At 42.0% G+C, this 18,542-nt stretch overlaps 1 protein-coding gene across 3 annotated transcripts; it reads left to right on the top strand.

The window, feature by feature from the left end:
- The first annotated feature begins 183 nt into the window (after nucleotides 1-183).
- LOC115111557 (BCL2/adenovirus E1B 19 kDa protein-interacting protein 3-like) lies at nucleotides 184-17,180 on the top strand. Of its 3 annotated transcripts, none has more exons than XR_003860816.2 (7): nucleotides 184-329; nucleotides 13,054-13,324; nucleotides 13,427-13,508; nucleotides 13,633-13,724; nucleotides 14,109-14,258; nucleotides 14,650-14,747; nucleotides 15,025-17,180. XR_003860816.2 is itself a non-coding variant. In XM_029637717.2 (7 exons), exons 2-7 carry the CDS (start codon nucleotides 10,032-10,034, stop codon nucleotides 15,071-15,073), a joined length of 654 nt encoding a protein of 217 aa, XP_029493577.1. In that variant the 5' UTR covers nucleotides 287-329; nucleotides 9,990-10,031; the 3' UTR covers nucleotides 15,074-17,180. The 3 variants fall into 3 exon arrangements, 2 of the variants coding, with proteins under 2 accessions (XP_029493576.1, XP_029493577.1); XM_029637717.2 differs by lacking the exon at nucleotides 14,650-14,747 and adding an exon at nucleotides 9,990-10,041 and having other exon boundaries at nucleotides 287-329; XM_029637716.2 differs by lacking the exon at nucleotides 14,650-14,747 and having other exon boundaries at nucleotides 186-329.
- Nucleotides 17,181-18,542: the final 1,362 nt, after the last annotated feature.

The following is an 18,542-nucleotide window of genomic DNA, read 5'->3' as shown; positions in this document are numbered from 1 at the left end:
TCTCATATAGGAAAGTGTCTTGTCATTACATACACAAGGACCATTTGAAAATTGAGAAAATAAAGCAAGAGGAGACCATTTCAATGCGAAATACAAGGAATACACATCACAAACAAATGTTTATTTGTGTTGGTGCGTATTTTGCACAACAAATTAAAGTTCGTGAAATAATTTGGTGACGTCTCTTCTCAGGTGAGCCAATCATATATGATACGCCTGCGCGCGCGGTCGCTTGCGTGTCATGTTGACAAACGCTAAAGACGGAGCTGGCAACATGTCCGCCACTGCTGCTGCTCAGCAAAACAATAACGAGGAGCCTAGCCTAAACGGTAAGTATCACCGACAACCTTTTCGAACAATCAAGAGTTTTGAATACATGTCCAACAAATGTGCTTGCTTTTCATGGTAAATGTTTTTAACAAAACATCGCAAAAGTTGCCTCCTAGGTTAGAATTTTTTTCTGCTTCCTTAGGGCGGGAGGAGCTCTTCATATTGTTTAAACGTCACCCTTATTGCTCCAATTGATTTACTTTGAATGTTTGAGTGACAGGATTTCAACCAACCATGGAAGGATACCACTGAACTAGTTTGTCTTGGGGCGGGATAAATCCACATCAAAACATGTCTGAAAAGAAAATTATAAATTAAATGTGTCGAATCCGAACAAATTCCCTGTTTTAAATAATGTAATGTGTTTACATAACTCCAGCTACTCATAAGCTTTTATGGTTTGAGTTGCACACATTCAGTGCATTGTCGATTTTCTGAATCCACACACAGGCGAATGGAATGCACTCACTAGACAACGTTTTTGCCATGCGAAACACACATTTCTAGACGTTTGCATACAGCATGTCTACGTATGTGCTTTTTCCTGCAGAGAAAGTGTGCATATAATTTTTTTTTTAAATCCAAGAGGTGGGACCAATTCGCTATTATTCGAGTCACAAGCAAGTCACAAATCGAGTTCCAATTAGAACGGGTCAAATACAAGTCGTGCATTCTAAGGGCAAGTCCAGTTGTCACAAGTTTTTTTAATGTAAATTCTCAAGTCAATAAAAAATGTGCTATACAGGCAATGAATTGTTCAAATACAATTGTATTTGTCACATGCGCCGAATACAACCTTACAGTGAAATGTCTACTTACAAGCCCTTAACCGACAATACAGTTTTAAGAAAAGAGGGGGGGATCTGTTATTAAGAAACCTTTTTGACCTAGAGTGGCTGGAGTCCTTGGGGCCTTCTAGTATAGAGGTCCTGGGTGGCAGCAAGCTTGACCCCAGTGATGTACTGGGCCGTTCACACTACCCTCTGTGGTGCCTTGCGGTCGGAGGCTGAGCAGTTGCCATACCAGGCGGTGATGCAACCAGTCAAGATGCTCTCTGGTGCAGCTGTTGAACTTTTTTGAGGATCTGAGCAACCATGCCAAATCTTTTCAGTCTCCTGAGTGTGAATAGGCGTTGTCGTGCCCTCTTCACGACTGTCCTTGTCTATTTGAGACAACCATACAGCCATTTTCATTATTCTATCTTCAACACATTTTTGATTGTTGTTCATTTTTACTACAAATTAAAATGTGAGCTTCGTAGGTAAATGCTCAATTTCAAGCACTTTTGACATAACAAAATACCAGTAGGCCTATGCTAGTAATTGTTGCTTGATGCCCCATTGCTGGTGAGTTAGCAAGGTAAACAGTTCATATTCTTGATCACCGAACAATTTTTGGATCTGCATATTCATTTATGGCAATCTTCTCTCCATACAATTTGATGTTTACGCTGCACCCGGTCCTATTGCTGTAAAGTAAATCAGCAATCTGTTTTCTAGCGCAAGGATTTTCTAACTTTTTGACCCCCGCAAAGGCGTAGTTCAAAGCTTACGCACAATCACTGCACAGATGTAGCCTGTCATTACAGCCATAAATAGTGATGCATTTTCAAACAACAAGATTTCGAAATTAACAGCGTTTTACACCCGCATTTTGAGAGGAGTCATTCAAGTAAGCAGTCAATATCAACTACGGATATCATGTCACGTTGACCACGTTTAAATGCACACATTTTTCCAGATAGTAGCTCATATCCCGCTTAAGGTCTAATACTGTATAAGCTGTTTACATACATGCACCTTTTGATATCCCGCTCAATGAGTATCCCTCTAACCACAAATAAACAGAATATTCCTAATTTAAGTTCATATGGGTTAAATGGAATAATAACTGATATATGGACACTGACTGTAGGCCTATAACATCTCACATGTAGTCTAATATATTTTCTTGCAGTAAAATGATAAAAGAAATGTTAATTTTGTCTCCGGAACAGGAGTGGAGAAATGTGATTTATTTCAGCATCTCTTGAGAGAATGTGTGTGTAATATTATCTTTGACACTGTTCTGCAAGCAGACAATTTCAATCTTAAAATATGCACCCAGTACGAAACAGAAGTTTTATTAGAAATGTTTTTCTCAAATGGCTTTCTCCTTAAAACTGGTCAAACTGATGACATTTCTCACAGGACCAATCGTTCCACTGTTTTTTTTTTTAATTACATTTTTATTCATTTACCCTTTATTTGGCAAGTCAATTAAGAACAAATTGATATTTACAATGACGGCCAAACCCTCCGCTAGCTGGGCCAATTGTGCTCCGCTCTATGGGACTCTCGATCACTGCCAGTTGTGATAGTCTGGGATTGAACCTGGGTCTGTAGTGATGCCTCTAGCACTGTGATGCAGTGTCTTAGACTGCTGTGCCACTCGGGAGCTCAAACGTTATTGTTTTTGAGTTATTGCTTTTTCTCACCGGTCCCTAAATGAAGCAGACAACTTCACTGGTGTTAACTAGCTTACTAATGCATTTATTCTATCGTTGTAAGACATTATTCTGGTAAGCACTACTTTATTTAGTCTTCTGGGGCAACAAGTTATAATAGAAGAGAAGCTGCGTGTATCAAACTATAGTTGATAAACAAATGTAAGTTATAAGTTCTTATAGCCTTTTGCCTTATCCTCCTCCTCCTCTGTTCCTCTGGTGATGTAGAGATTAACCCAGGCCCTGCAGCCCTCAGCACCACTTCCATTCCCCAGGCGCTCTCATTTGTTGACTTCTCTAACCGTAAAAGCCTTGGTTTCATGCATGTTAACATTAGAAGCCTCCTCCCTAAGTTTGTTTTATTCAATGCTTTAGCACACACCGCCAACCCTGATGTCCTAGCCGTATCTGAATCCTGGCGTATGAAGGCCACCAAAAATCCTGAAATTTCCATCCCCAACTACAACATTTTCCGACAAGATAGAACTGCCAAAGGGGGCGGAGTTGCAATCTACTGCAGAGAGAGCCTGCAGAGTTCAGTCATGCTATCCAGGTCTGTGCCCAAACAATTGGAGCTTCTACTTTTGCCGCTTGTTATAGACCCCCTTCAGCACCCAGCTGTGCCCTGGACACCATATGTGAATTGATTGCCCCCCATCTATCTTCAGAGTTTGTACTGTTAGGTGACCTAAACTGGGATATGCTTAACACCCCGGCCGTCCTACAATCTAAGCTAGATGCCCTCAATCTCACACAAATTATTAAGGAGCCTACCAGGTAAACCCTAAATCTGTAACCATGGGCACCCTCTTAGATATCATCCTGACCAACTTGCCCTCTAAATACACCTCTGCTGTCTTCAACCGCGATCACCACCCCTCATCACTGTCAAACGCTCCCTAAAACACTTCAGCGAGCAGGTCTTTCTAATCGACCTGGCCCGGGTATCCTGGAAGGATATTGACCTCATCCCGTCAGTAGAGGATGCCTGGTTTCTCTTTAAAAGTGTTTTCCTCTCCATCTTAAATAAGCATGCCCCAGTCAAAAAAATGTAGACCTAAGAACAGATACTGCCCTTGGTTCACCCCAGACTTGACTGCCCTTGACCAGCACAAAAACATCCTGTGGCGTTCTGCATTAGCATCGAATAGCTCCTGTGATATGCAACTTTTCAGGGAAGTCAGGAATCAATATAGTCAGTTAGGAAAGCTAAGGCTAGCTTTTTCGATCAGAAATTTGAATCCTGTACCACTAATTCCCAAAAGTTTTTGGTCACTAAGGTCCATGGAGAATAAGAGCACCTCCTCCCAGCTGCCCACTGCACTGAGGCTAGGAAACACTGTCACCGCCGATAAATCTACGATAATGGATTATTTCAATAAGCATTTTTCTACAGTTGGGCATGCTTTCCACCTGGCTACCCCTACCCCGGCCAGCAGCTCAGCACCCTCTGCAGCAACTTGCCCAAGCCCCCCCCCCCTCCCAATTTCTCCTTCACCCAAATCAAATCAAATTTATTTATATAGCCCTTCGTACATCAGCTGATATCTCAAAGTGCTGTACAGAAACCCAGCCTAAAACTCCAAACAGCAAGCAATGCAGGTGTAGAAGCACGGTGGCTAGGAAAAACTCCCTAGAAAGGCCAAAACCTAGGAAGAAACCTAGAGAGGAACCAGGCTATGTGGGGTGGCCAGTCCTCTTCTGGCTGTGCCGGGTGGAGATTATAACAGAACATGGCCAAGATGTTCAAATGTTCATAAATGACCAGCATGGTCGAATAATAATAAGGCAGAACAGTTGAAACTGGAGCAGCAGCACAGTCAGGTGGACTGGGGACAGCAAGGAGTCATCATGTCAGGTAATCCTGGGGCACGGTCCTAGGGCTCAGGTCCTCCGAGAGAGAGAGAGAAAGAAAGAGAGAATTAGAGAAAGCATATGTGGGGTGGCCAGTCCTCTTCTGGCTGTGCCGGGTGGAGATTTTAACAGAACATGGCCAAGATGTTCAAATGTTCATAAATGACAAGCATGTTCGAATAATAGTAAGGCAGAACAGTTGAAACTGGAGCAGCAGCATGGCCAGGTGGACTGGGGACAGCAAGGAGTCATCATGTCAGGTAGTCCTGGGGCATGGTCCTAGGGCTCAGGTCCTCCGAGAGAGAGAGAGAAAGAAAGAGAGAAGGAGAGAATTAGAGAACGCACACTTAGATTCACACAGGACACCGAATAGGACAGGAGAAGTACTCCAGATATAACAAACTGACCCCAGCCCCCCGACACATAAACTACTGCAGCATAAATACTGGAGGCTGAGACAGGAGGGGTCAGGAGACACCGTGGCCCCATCCGAGGACACCCCCGGACAGGGCCAAACAGGAAGGATATAACCCCACCCACTTTGCCAAAGCACAGCCCCCACACCACTAGAGGGATATCTTCAACCACCAACTTACCATCCTGAGACAAGGTTGAGTATAGCCCACAAAGATCTCCGCCACGGCACAACCCAATGGGGGGGGGGGCAACCCAGACAGGATGACCACAACAGTGAATCAACCCACTCAGGTGACGCATCCCCTCCAAGGAGCACGGCATGAGAGAGCCCCAGTAAGCCAGTGACCCAGCCCCTGTAATAGGGTTAGAGGCAGAGAATCCCAGTGGAAAGAGGGGAACCGGCCAGGCAGAGACAGCAAGGGCGGTTCGTTGCTCCAGAGCCTTTCCGTTCACCTTCCCACTCCTGGGCCAGACTACACTCAATCATATGACCCACTGAAGAGATGAGTCTTCAGTAAAGACTTAAAGGTTGAGACCGAGTTTGCGTCTCTGACATGGGTAGGCAGACCGTTCCATAAAAATGGAGCTCTATAGGAGAAAGCCCTGCCTCCAGCTGTTTGCCTAGAAATTCTAGGGACAATTAGGAGGCCTGCGTCTTGTGACCGTAGCGTACGTGTAGGTATGTACGGCAGGACCAAATCAGAGAGATGGGTAGGAGCAAGCCCATGTAATGCTTTGTAGGTTAGCAGTAAAACCTTGAAATCAGCCCTTGCTTTGACAGGAAGCCAGTGTAGAGAGGCTAGCACTGGAGTAATATGATCAAATTTTTTGGTTCTAGTCAGGATTCTAGCAGCCGTATTTAGCACTAACTGAAGTTTATTTAGTGCTTTATCCGGGTAGCCGGAAAATAGAGCATTGCAGTAGTCTAACCTAGAAGTGACAAAAGCATGGATTAATTTTTCTGCATCATTTTTGGACAGAAAGTTTCTGATTTTTGCAATGTTACGTAGATGGAAAAAAGCTGTCCTCGAAATGGTCTTGATATGTTCTTCAAAAGAGAGATCAGGGTCCAGAGTAACGCCGAGGTCCTTCACAGTTTTATTTGAGACGACTGTACAACCATTAAGATTAATTGTCAGATTCAACAGAAGATCTCTTTGTTTCTTGGGACCTAGAACAAGCATCTCTGTTTTGTCCGAGTTTAATAGTAGAACGTTTGCAGCCATGCACTTCCTTATGTCTGAAACACATGCTTCTAGCGAGGGCAATTTTGGGGCTTCACCATGTTTCATTGAAATGTACAGCTCTGTGTCATCCGCATAGCAGTGAAAGTTTACATTATGTTTTCGAATAACATCCCCAAGAGGTAAAATATATAGTGAAAACAATAGTGGTCCTAAAACGGAACCTTGAGGAACACCGAAATTTACAATTGATTTGTCAGAGGACAAACCATTCACAGAGACAAACTGATATCTTTCCGACAGATAAGATCTAAACCAGGCCAGAACATGTCCGTGTAGACCAATTTGGGTTTCCAATCTCTCCAAAAGAATGTGGTGATCGATGGTATCAAAAGCAGCACTAAGGTCTAGGAGCACGAGGACAGATGCAGAGCCTCGGTCCGATGCCATTAAAATGTCATTTACCACCTTCACAAGTGCCGTCTCAGTGCTATGATGGGGTCTAAAACCAGACTGAAGCATTTCGTATACATTGTTTGTCTTCAGGAAGGCAGTGAGTTGCTGCAGCCTTCTCTAAAATTTTTGAGAGGAATGGAAGATTCGATATAGGCCGATAGTTTTTTATATTTTCTGGGTCAAGGTTTGGCTTTTTCAAGAGAGGCTTTATTACTGCCACTTTTAGTGAGTTTGGTACACATCCAGTGGATAGAGAGCCGTTTATTATGTTCAACATAGGAGGGCCAAGCACAGGAAGCAGCTCTTTCAGTAGTTTATTTGGAATAGGGTCCAGTATGCAGCTTGAAGGTTTAGAGGCCATGATTATTTTCATCATTGTGTCAAGAGATATAGTACTAAAACACTTGAGCGTCTCTCTTGATCCTAGGTCCTGGCAGAGTTGTGCAGACTCAGGACAACTGAGGTTTGGAGGAATACGCAGGTTTAAAGAGGAGTCCGTAATTTGCTTTCTAATAATCATAATCTTTTCCTCAAAGAAGTTCATGAATTTATTACTGCTAAAGTGAAAGTCATCCTCTCTTGGGGAATGCTGCTTTTTAGTTAGCTTTGCGACAGTATCAAAAAGGAATTTCGGATTGTTCTTATTTTCCTCAATTAAGTCCAGACAGCTGATGATCTGAAAGAGCTGAAAAATCTGGATCCCTACAAATCAACTGTGCTAAATAATCTGGACCCTCCCTTTCTAAAATTATCCACTGAAATTGTTGCAACCTCTATTACTAGCCTGTTCAACCTCTTTCGTATTGTCTGAGATCCCCAAAGATTGGAAAGATGCCGCTGTCATCCCCCTCTTCAAAGGGGAAACACTCTAGACCCAAACTGTTATAGACCTATATCCATCCTGCCCTGCCTTTCTAAAATCTTTGAAAGCCAACTTAACAAACAGATCAACAACCATTTTGAATCCCACCGTACCTTCTCCACTATGCAATCTGGTTTCCAAGCTGGTCATGGGTGCACCTCAGCCATGCTCAAGGTCCTAAATGATATCATAACCGCCATCGATAAGAGACCGTACTGTGCAGTTGTCTTCATTGACCTGGCCAAGGCTTTCGAATGTGTTAACCTGTGTTAACAAACCTCCAGACGAGCTTCAATGCCATACAACTCTCCTTCCATGGCCTCCAACTGCTTTTAAAGCTAGTAAAACTAAATGCATGCTCTTGAACCGATTGCTGCCTGCCCGACTAGCATCACACCTCTGGATGGTTCTGACTTAGAATATGTGGACAACTACAAATACCTAGGTGTCTGGTTAGACTGTAAACTCTCATTCCAGACTCACATTAAGCATCTCCAATCCAAAATTAAATCTATAATCGGCTTCCTATTTCGCAACAAAGCCTCCTTCACTCATGCTGCCAAATATACCCTTGTAAAACTGATCATCCTACCGATCCTTGACTTCAGCGATGTCATTTACAAAATAGCCTCCAACACTCTACTCGGCAAATTGGATGCAGTCTATCACAGTGCCATCCGTTTTGTCACCAGAGCCCCATATACTACCCACCACTGCGACCTGTATGCTCTCGTTGGCTGGCCCTCGCTACATATTCTTCGCCAAACCCACTCGCTCCAGGTCATCTATAAGTCTTTGCTAGGTCAAGCCCCGCCTTATCTCCGCTCACTGGTCACGATAGCAACACCCACCCGTAGCACGGACTCCAGCAAATATATTTCACTGTTCATCCCCAAAGCCAACACTTCCTTTGGCCGCCTTTCTTTCCAGTTCTCTGCTGCCAATGACTGGATTGTATTGCAAAAGTCACTGAAGTGAGAGACCTATCTCCCTCACTAACCTTTTGCATCAGCTGTCAGAGCAGCTTAGGGGGCTTGGCCACTGTACCTGTAGACAGCCGATCTGTAAATAGCACACCCACATACCTCATCCCCATATTGTTATTTATACTCTTGCTCTTTTGCACCCAAGTATCTCTACTTGCACATCACCATCTACACATCTATCACTCCAGTGTTAATGCTAAATTGTAATTGGCATGGTCGCAGTTGTAAATGAAAACTTGTTCTCAACTGGCCTACCTGGTTAAATAAAGGTGAAATAAAATACATCAGAAACTTGTCTAAATTAGGGGTGAATGTAGCAATTATGCTCTGCGGTTCAGTACGGAGTATCAGCAAAGTGAATTATGGTGGATTGAACTGCGCAGGTAGGTAGTTATTTTTGAAGTGATTTGTTTGACAATCAGATGAAAACATCACACAACACCCATAAAATGCAAAACTCAGCCTGCGCAGACAGTGTAAAGCAACATTAAACAGGATAAAATGTTCACATGCCACAGTATCCCATCTAAGATCAACATATCCCAGGCATCTTATCCGGGTCCTCATAACCGGGATACAAGCTTCTTTTTTTTTAAGGATATGATGTTTACATGTGTCCACTCAAAAGCAGAATACTTGAGATCCCGAATAATAACGGGATATTGGTTTGCATGTTAACATGGTCATTGTCACTTCTCTGGAGTCCAGAGCAAGCAGGATCATACTTGTAAGAAGAGGATGTTGCAGGATTGAATGGAAAGCATGATCTGTCTTTAGCCATTTTTCTTCCTCACAAATATCTTAATTAGTTTGCCAGAATGCTACATCTTCATCTCAAAAGAATTTGAAGGGTGTGTGATGTTACAGCTATCTTTAGACGTAATATAGCCAGTACCACCACTGAGGTGTATAATTAACCCACCCAAACTAGGCCTATCTGAAATATGATCAATTAAATCACCAGGTAGCCTATTGTTGTGACAAAGATGTGTCTGTAGCAGTTTGCTAAATGGTACTTAATATGGATTAATGTAGGGAGGCTACATTAATGGCAGGCAAAACCGGAGAAAATTAAACAAGTACTTTCTGGTCACTAATCTGAATATGTGTGCCCGCCTTTGTGCGCCAATGCTGATGATTGGTCAACAGTCAAGATGCACAACTTTTTGGTTCTGAAGCACAGATTAGATGATTTTGAAACAAGAATTTGGTGCATTTCCGTAGGCCTATGTTAGTGACCAGGTTGAATAAGAGAAGGTATAAATATAAAATACAAATGGTAGGCTACACTCTCAACCCACCCAAAACCTTTTCACTGAGCAAGCTCACCTGATCTGTGTTGACTGATAGTTTGCTGGTCCAATTAGAGGGCCAAGTGTGTGTTTCACTTTTTTTTCCTTTTTTTTCTTTGCAAGTGTGATACTGTGGCTGCATGGAGAGTAATTCACGGAGACTCTATGCCACAAAGTAAGTGACAAAACATTATAAAACCTGGCCAGATAAGTCTCCAGTCAAATAAGAGTCCTGAGCATTAAGGCTCCAAGTTATTTTGTTTTTTATATCATGTTGAGTCTCAAGTCATCAAATTTGTGGCTCAAGTCAGACTCAAGTCCAAGTCATGCGACTCGAGTCCACACCTATCAATTGCCCATAATACTTAGTGATAGGTTACTGTGTCATCATACCATATCCTTACAAGGCTTTCTCATAATAAGATTGATACTAGATAGGCTTCTCAATGTCTCAATCTAATCAGTAATAAAAATGTTAGTTTTTTTTTTTGGTAGGGGTGGTAAATCTGTTTGGGTAGGAACTGTCAAAAGTAAACCTTGTAGATAACGTAATAGGTATATTGTCTACTTCCACCCACAATGACTGCTACTGTATGCTGAACAGTCAATATTGACATGACCATCAGATGCAGTTTCTAAACTGCCCACACAGTCGACGTTGGAGGAAAAAGCACAAGATTAAGATGGTTTAGGTTTGTATTATCTGTGTCCTTGTATAGTACGTTCTGTTCCTTTTTGTCCCTTTTTATACAGTATGGAGATGCAGAGTGGGTTTCTGGTAGAATGCACAGGGAAAGTCCTAGAAGAGGTTTAGTTAGTTGAATGTTGCTCAGGCGTAACTGGCTAAATAGTCAGGCCCTGGATTTGATGGCCCTGGATTCGATGCTTAGCTTGGTTGTAGAGATTGCATAACTCTCCTCCCTCCTACCCGTACATGGGAGCAGTTTGGATTCTATTCAGGCAGCCTGCTGTTGGAGGCAGTAGCACTATCATTATGAAATGTAGGCTATCATCTGGATAGTGTTTATTTATAGAGAAGCAATCAAATGAAGCAAAATGATGAATAAGAGGCATACTTTTTCAGATGATGGATAGACATAACATCTCTATGCTATGTCTATGTTTTATAGAATATGCACATTATGTAAGGGCCTAGATTGGCAATGGAACTACATAACCTCACTGACAGTGGCATTCAGGCCACCCCTACTAACCTTGTCCCCAGGCTCGAATTAGAGGGAGAGCTGGCTGGTGGATGAGATTACCCCATTACAAGTCCAATTGATGTCCCCAAGAGAGGAAGTCAGGAATGTTTTGCTTAATAGCCGTGGGTGCTTTTTTATGACTGTGAGCAAAAACTGAGAGCATGCTTTGTTTTGGCTTAAAGCATACTAGACTTTGAGTCCAGTGCCTTTTTCTAAACTGAAATCTACTGAAGTCTGCTATACTATATATACAAAAGTATGTGGACACCCTTTCAAATAAGTGGATTTGGCTTTTTCAGCCACACCTGTTGCATGGCTTACAGCCATGCAATCTCCATAGACAAACATTGTACTGCCAATGGCTTTACTGAAGTGCTCAGTCGCTTTCACCGTGGCACCGTCCTATGCCACCTTTCCAACAAGTCAGTTCATCAGATTTCTGCCCTGCTAGAGCTTCCCCGGTCAAGAGCAACAACGGCTTACACGCGAAGTGGTAGGCCACACAAGCTCACAGCTGGACCACTGAGTGCTGAAGCACATAAAAATCGTCTGTCCTCAGTTGCAACACTCACTACAGAGTTACAAACTGCCTTTGGAAGCAACGTCAGCACAACAACTGTTCGTTGGGAGCTTCATGAAATGGGTTTCCATGGCCAGGCAGCCGCAAACAAGCCCAAGTTCACCATGTGCAATGCCAAGCTTCGGCTGTAGTGGTGTAAAGCTTGCCACCATTGGACTCTGGAGCAGTGGAAATGCGTTCTCTGGAGTGATGTTTCACTCATCACCATCTGGTAGTCCAAAGGATGAATCTGGGTTTGGTGGATGCCAGGAGAACGCTACCTGTCCGAATGCATAGTGCCAACTGTAAAGTTTGGCGAATGCCCTTTCCTGTTTCAGCATGACAATGCCCCCGTGCACAAAGCAAGGCCCATACAGAAATGGTTTGTCGAGATTGGTTGTGGAAGAACTTGACTAGCCTGCACAGAGCCCTGACCTCAATCCCATCGAACACCTTTGGGAGGAATTGGAATGCTGACGATGAGCCAGGCCTAATCGCCCAACATCAGTGCCCAACTTTACTAATGCTCTTGTGGCTAAATGGAAGCAAGTCCGTGCAGCAATGTTCCAACATCTAGTGGAAAGCTTTCCCAGAATAGTGGAGGCTGTTATAGCAGAAAAGGGGGGAACAACTCTATATTAATGCCCATGATTTTGGAATGAGATGTTTGCGCAGGTGTCCACATACTTTTGGTCATGTAATGTATGTTTGTTTTTGTTAATGAAGGCAATCATTTCTGTAACATGCACATGCAACCTTAGGTCTACAAAGATCCTCTATTGGTGTCCTTAACATCTAAAACCCATGCATGCATGCATGTCTATTTTTTGTTTTACAAAATGATTCTACTTTCATGTATATGGAGTTAGTCCTAATCCTCGGCAGCATAGGGTGGCCATCCACTGACTTTCCTTGTTAAGATGCACTGCTGTATGTTCCATACAGTGACTTCATTACACATACTGTGAGTGTCTGAGACAAACAAGGCCAGACCAATCACAGACATGTCTCATGCATCTGAGATAAAAGGTCCTAAACGGTAGAAGGGATGCATTCCTCTGCCAGGGGCTCGCTGCTGTAGACTAAGATGAAATGTAAATGTCTGGATCTCTCTTCGGGCTCAGTGAGTCTTTGTGTCATGATGATTTCTCTCTTTGTTGACTTTGTAGCTAATTGCATGCACTTACAGCAGCTATTTGGTGTTTTCCCCAAGTACCACTGCCTTCATTCTCCAGCTTGCTCATTTGAATTACAATAGTAGCTGCAAGTTCTCTTCTCAAAATGCAATGTTTTTGGTGACGGTGCAGTAAGCCATGCATCGAATTTGAGAACGTCACTTCATCTTTACCATTAGACTTATGTCACTAACATTTGTACTAATACACATACTTCCTCTAAACCCCACTGCAATATTTGTTTTCAGGGTCATGGGTGGAGCTGGAGATGAATGGAAACAACAGGAACCAGGCCCTGCTGCCAAACTCCACCACACCCACTCCTGCCCCGGGGAACGGGAATGAGGGGGAGTGTCGGGCCCCTCAGGCCCTGGAGGTGGTGTCAGAGGAGGTGGAGGAGAGTCTGACAGCGGCGCTGGAGCATGTGCCCTCATCCTCCTCTATCCACAATGGAGACATGGAGAAGATCCTGCTGGACGCCCAGCACGAGTCCAGCCAGAGCAGCTCCTCCTGCGACAGGTAAGGTAGTGTCATGTTTTTAGTGTACTCCCTAAACTCTGTCCTCCATGTTGAGGTGTTTGTATAATTTGTGTATTCATTTCCTCCTGTGTTGCACCTCAGTCCTCACAGACCTCCCAGTCCAGATCAGGATGACGGCCAAATCACCTTTGATGTGGAGATGTCCAGTCGGAGAGGGAGCCAGGTACAACAACCCAGCCTGCCCTCATGTCTCTCTTCCTCCATCCATGCCCCTGTCTACACTGTTACACTATAGGCATACAGTAATTCTCTGTTCACATGTGCTCTCTCTCTCCCCCCATCTTCAGTTAGAGGAGGAAGGTCCAGAGAAAAACAAAGAAGATATCATGATGAACAAAGTTGCAGATTGGTCCAGTCGGCCTGAAAACGTTCCACCCAAGTAAGGAGACACACGGCACACTCTAACACAGTGTTGGGCAAACTACGATCCGGCCCGCGAGCCCATTCAATCCAGCCGGAGGGAGATATAAAGTATAAACATAGAAAATGTAGAAATTACAATGTCCTGATAAATATATATATATATATATATATCTCTTTAGATATCTGCTCTTTTTCTTCCCCAGCAAAAAACTGTGCGGCCCTTTCAAAATCCCTATGTGGCCTTCAAGCCTTTAAAGTTTTCCCACCCCTGTTCTAACACAAAACTGCTAGCCTAAATCATAGCAAAAATAGACAAATGCCAATTTTCTGTGGGATAACAATGCAATTTGTTTCAAGATGGTGAACATGTTCAGTGATTTATTATTTTATTTTTTTGTAGGGAGTTCCACTTCCGTCACCCCAGACGCTCAGTATCCCTAAGCATGAGAAATAGTGGAGCCATGAAGAAAGGGGGTATCTTCTCTGCTGACTTCCTCAAAGTCTTCATCCCTTCCTTACTGCTATCTCACATTCTTGCCCTTGGCATTGGGTGAGTGACTGTTCCATCTTACACAACTAGCAAATCAAATGGATATGTGAGTATTTGTAGATTGTCTGCTGTTGAATCATTGTCATTAGTGCTGAGCGATTAGTGCTTTTTTTGTGATCTGTTCGATTATACGTTTTTTGATTTTGCCCTATCACAATAAAACAATTAAAAGTCCCATGGTAGTGACTGCCCATTATTACTTATTAACCATACTTTTTCACATTACGTTAGTTTTATTTGATAACTTGAAATTATATAATATAGTAATCTTATTTCTCTAGAGCTGCTGCATATGCTGTCTGACAAAATCACTTTTGTATTTCTTAAATAAGGCATACTTTTATGACTGCTGAATACCAAACTATCAATCACTTAGATCATGTCTTTTCAGGTAGACATACCTTTGCAAAGCAACAGCGGCTCTCTATATCCCCTCACGATCATGCATTCTTCTGCCTCTTCTGTAGCAGGCATAAGAGACTGGACAAGGTAGATAGATGCGCAATGGATTACGGTCATTGTAGTTGATTACCATGTTTTTGCACTAAACAATGTGGAATATTGGCCTGTTGGAAACTACAACTCCCTACTACATCACACAGTTCAGGCTGGGTCTGATTTATCTTTAGAGAAAATGTTCAATGTGCGCATTGAGCTCACAGAAGGAAAAACTGAATAAAATGAACCATCGTCGCTCAATTAGCTGTTAAAAAAAACTGTCAGTTAATCGCTCAGCATTGTCATGCTGTACTTATTGTCTCCTTAGGGTCTACATTGGGAAGAGACTCCCCACGCCTTCCACCAGCTCTTTCTAAACCCAAAGTGAAGCAGTACCTGGAAGTCGCATCAAAATGATCCTGTTGACTAGTTGTTACAATGTCTTCATGTGCTTAAATGTCCTCTTTTCCTCTGCATCCATTGTATGCCTAGCTATCTCCTTTCAACTGTTTTTTCCCCCTTTTTAGTTATTTGTACCACTATCTGACAATGACTTACCCAAGTGTTTTGATGTAGCGTGCTTTTGCAGGGTTCATAATTCATAAATGACTGGGAACCTTTTACCTTTTGACACAGATTGGCTTTGAACAGTAATGACCACTAGCAGCACATAATAGTTAACAGCACCTACCTGAATCTGAGTGTTGTACTTCTGGACAAAATTATTCCTCAAAAGCTGTTTATACTGTACTGCACAAACACTGTGACTGGTATTGGATGGCACAGGGCCTGAAGGTTTGGGAATTTCTCTTAGATTTCTACACAGATTACTTGGCTTAGACCTAGAGATTGTGCTTTGAGAAATCAAGAATTCCTCTACTGCTCCCTACTCCAAGTCAGGAAATTTCATGGTGACTTTTACCTGAACCAAAATAAGCTACATATCTGCAGTACGTCTTTCAATTGCCATTGAGAATTGCAGTAACTGTGAATCAAGTGGTATTGTTGTTCGGATTTGTTATTTTATTACATGGTTTGGAATAATATTCAGCCCAGACTTATCAATTCAGGAGAAGTTTGCCTGTAATTCCAGCCTATTCTAGTTATACCTAATTTGTGTCATTTAGTAGCCCCAGATAATTCTCTGAAGGTGGTCTCTTGGTGAAAGGGTGTAAATAGTGATGCTAGTAGCTACTGCAGATTTCCATTGATTAACAGGAAAACATCCCAGTAGATAGATGCAGAAAGAATAGTACATCTAAATGCAGTACAGGGTAAAGTACGGGGTAAGGGAAAGTTTGAATGAAGACTTTATGTACAGTAGTTGATATCAATATACACAACCTGCCTGTTGTTCAACAACTCATGTGTCAATGCCACACATTCTTTTGTTTTTCATATCTAATTTATTTTCTCCAAGCTGATTCTATAAACCTTTTGAATGTAAGTTTTCCTGTGTGGTAACACACCCTAAGTGTATAGGTCCAGCCACCATACAGAGTAGGATGTATTGGTGGAATGATGTTAAAACTGAATTATTTGTGGCCAGTTATGTTTCCTTTTGGTACACAAAATGACTACTGCATAGTGCCAAATATAGATTTATTTTAATCTCAGCACTTTCATTACAAAGGTAACATGCACAGTGATTTCTCAACTATTGGATAAGTTTAACACAATCTGTTTCATGCACTCATCTCCAGTCCTGATAAGTCACCTACCTGGTTTTGACATGTCCTCCGGTGAACATTTTGTGTATGCATGAAATATGTTTCCATTCCCCAAAGGCATACATTTCCATAAAGCAGACCATATGTAAGTAATGATTTTTGGATAAATCTTTAACAATGACCTATTTGGTACTGAAATAATTTTATGAAATCTGATAAAAGGACCCTTTTTCTTTTTTTTGCAATAGTAAAAGCTTCTTTTTTTTCATACACTAAGTAATTATTCTCACATAGCGTGCGATAGGAACTCCTGAGAAAGTATCTTTACAGAACCAGCACTCCACCCCTGCTTGGTTATTTAGGGTTTAGTTTTTTTTTTACTTTGGGGGGGAAGGGTGAGTGGACAATGGGGATAGATGTGATGATTGTAGTAGGGTTATTTTTTTGAGTGGGATTGTTTTTTGTGCCTCTGTTCTTGGTTTGTGCCAACTCAAAGTAACTCTCATTGCATGCATGCCTTTAGCTTGTAATTGGCATTGATTAACTTATTATCATTCATAAGATGCCAAAGGCTGTCATAGCTTTCATTTAATATTGTCAAGTCCATCCTGTATCTAACGCAGAAGTATGTGCATTATCATTGGTTTCATTTTTTTTCTTTGATAATCCAAAATACAAACTGAAAGATGCTTGGTCTTTTCCTTGAACATGTTTTGTTTGTGATATTGATTCTAGTAGCAAGAACTTTCAGCCTTGTTTGATCGTTTTTCCAATTTGATGAAAATCTGACATTAAAATGAGAAATTAACCGCAACTCACTCCAATGTGGTTTTTGAATGGTGAAAACGGATATAACAGAAATGCATTGTAAAACATTGTCAACAGAAGAGGAAGGTGGGTGATGGATTAGTGTCAAGTACTCTATCTTGATGCATGAAAAGTAGAAAGAATAGGCAGTGGCAGAGGTGTTTCACATTAATTGGCAGATGTTTATTGAACCTAGACAGTGACTGGGTAGATGTAACAGTACCGTCTCTCCATATTTTCAAACAGTGACGCACTAAATCAATAATATGGTAAAATGAACCACTTTGCATTGATCTGAATATCTGTGAAAGGTTGTAGATTATTGTTGCAAGCAAGGTTTATTGCTGTTATCTCTGACTTGAATAATTTAAACAATGTCAAGTCAACCCTTTTACCAAGTTACTTAACAGTTGAGGTTTAGAGGAAATATTGTGTAAATAGAAAAGTACTATATTAAGATGTCTGTCCTCTTAGCCTCAGCATGCTGTCTCTAAATGAATGCTTACATTTCTCTGTGTATGCCTGAAACACTGTTTTGTAAGGAACAGATCCCTCTTGGTTCATCCCATTAATTCATGTTTCTATTATACTCTGAGGGATAAATACCTCTTTTAACCCATGGCAACAGGAGAGGTTTGGGGATTTCAGACATCTTGATTGGCTTACAGCAGTTGTTCTGATGTTGAAAGAAGTGGTACAGTGCATTCGGAAAATATTCAGACCCCCTCGACTTTTCCACATTTTGTTACGTTACAGCCTTATTCTAAAATGGATGAAATAGTTTCCCCCTCAATCTACTCACAATACCCCCATAATGACAAAGCAAAAACAGGTTTTTTGATTTTTTGTTGCACATTTTATTAAAAATAAACTGAAAATACATTTACATAAGTATTCAGACCCTTTACTCAGTACTTTGAAGCACCGTTGGCAGCCTTAAGTCTTGGGTATGATTCTACAAGCTTGGCACACCTGTATTTGGAGTTTCTCCCATTCTTCTCTGCAGATCCTTTCCAACTCTGTCAGATTGGATGGGGAGAGTCGCTGCACAGTCTGAGGTCCTGAGGGCTCTGGAGCAGGCTTTCAAGGATCTCTGTATTTTGCTCCATCTTTCCATTGATCCTGACTAGTCACCCAGTCCCTGCCGCTGAAAAACATCCCCACAGCATGATGCTGCCGCCATTTCCACACCTACTCAGTCTAGACTGGCATACAGGTGTTGTATCTGTAATAATTAATTGTTCAAAAGATAATTATAATGCAGTGTGTGTTTTGAGAAAAATATTTTATCTGAGAAAAGATCTTGCTTATTTCAGGTTTATTACCAGTTCATACCAATGTAATGTCACCACTTGCACTGCTATAATAA

The sequence above is a fragment of the Oncorhynchus nerka genome, linkage group LG27, assembly GCF_034236695.1.
Source record: "Oncorhynchus nerka isolate Pitt River linkage group LG27, Oner_Uvic_2.0, whole genome shotgun sequence".
Lineage (NCBI taxonomy): Eukaryota > Metazoa > Chordata > Actinopteri > Salmoniformes > Salmonidae > Oncorhynchus > Oncorhynchus nerka.
Note: the sequence above shows the minus strand (reverse complement) of the source record. Positions and strands in the feature narration are given on the sequence as shown.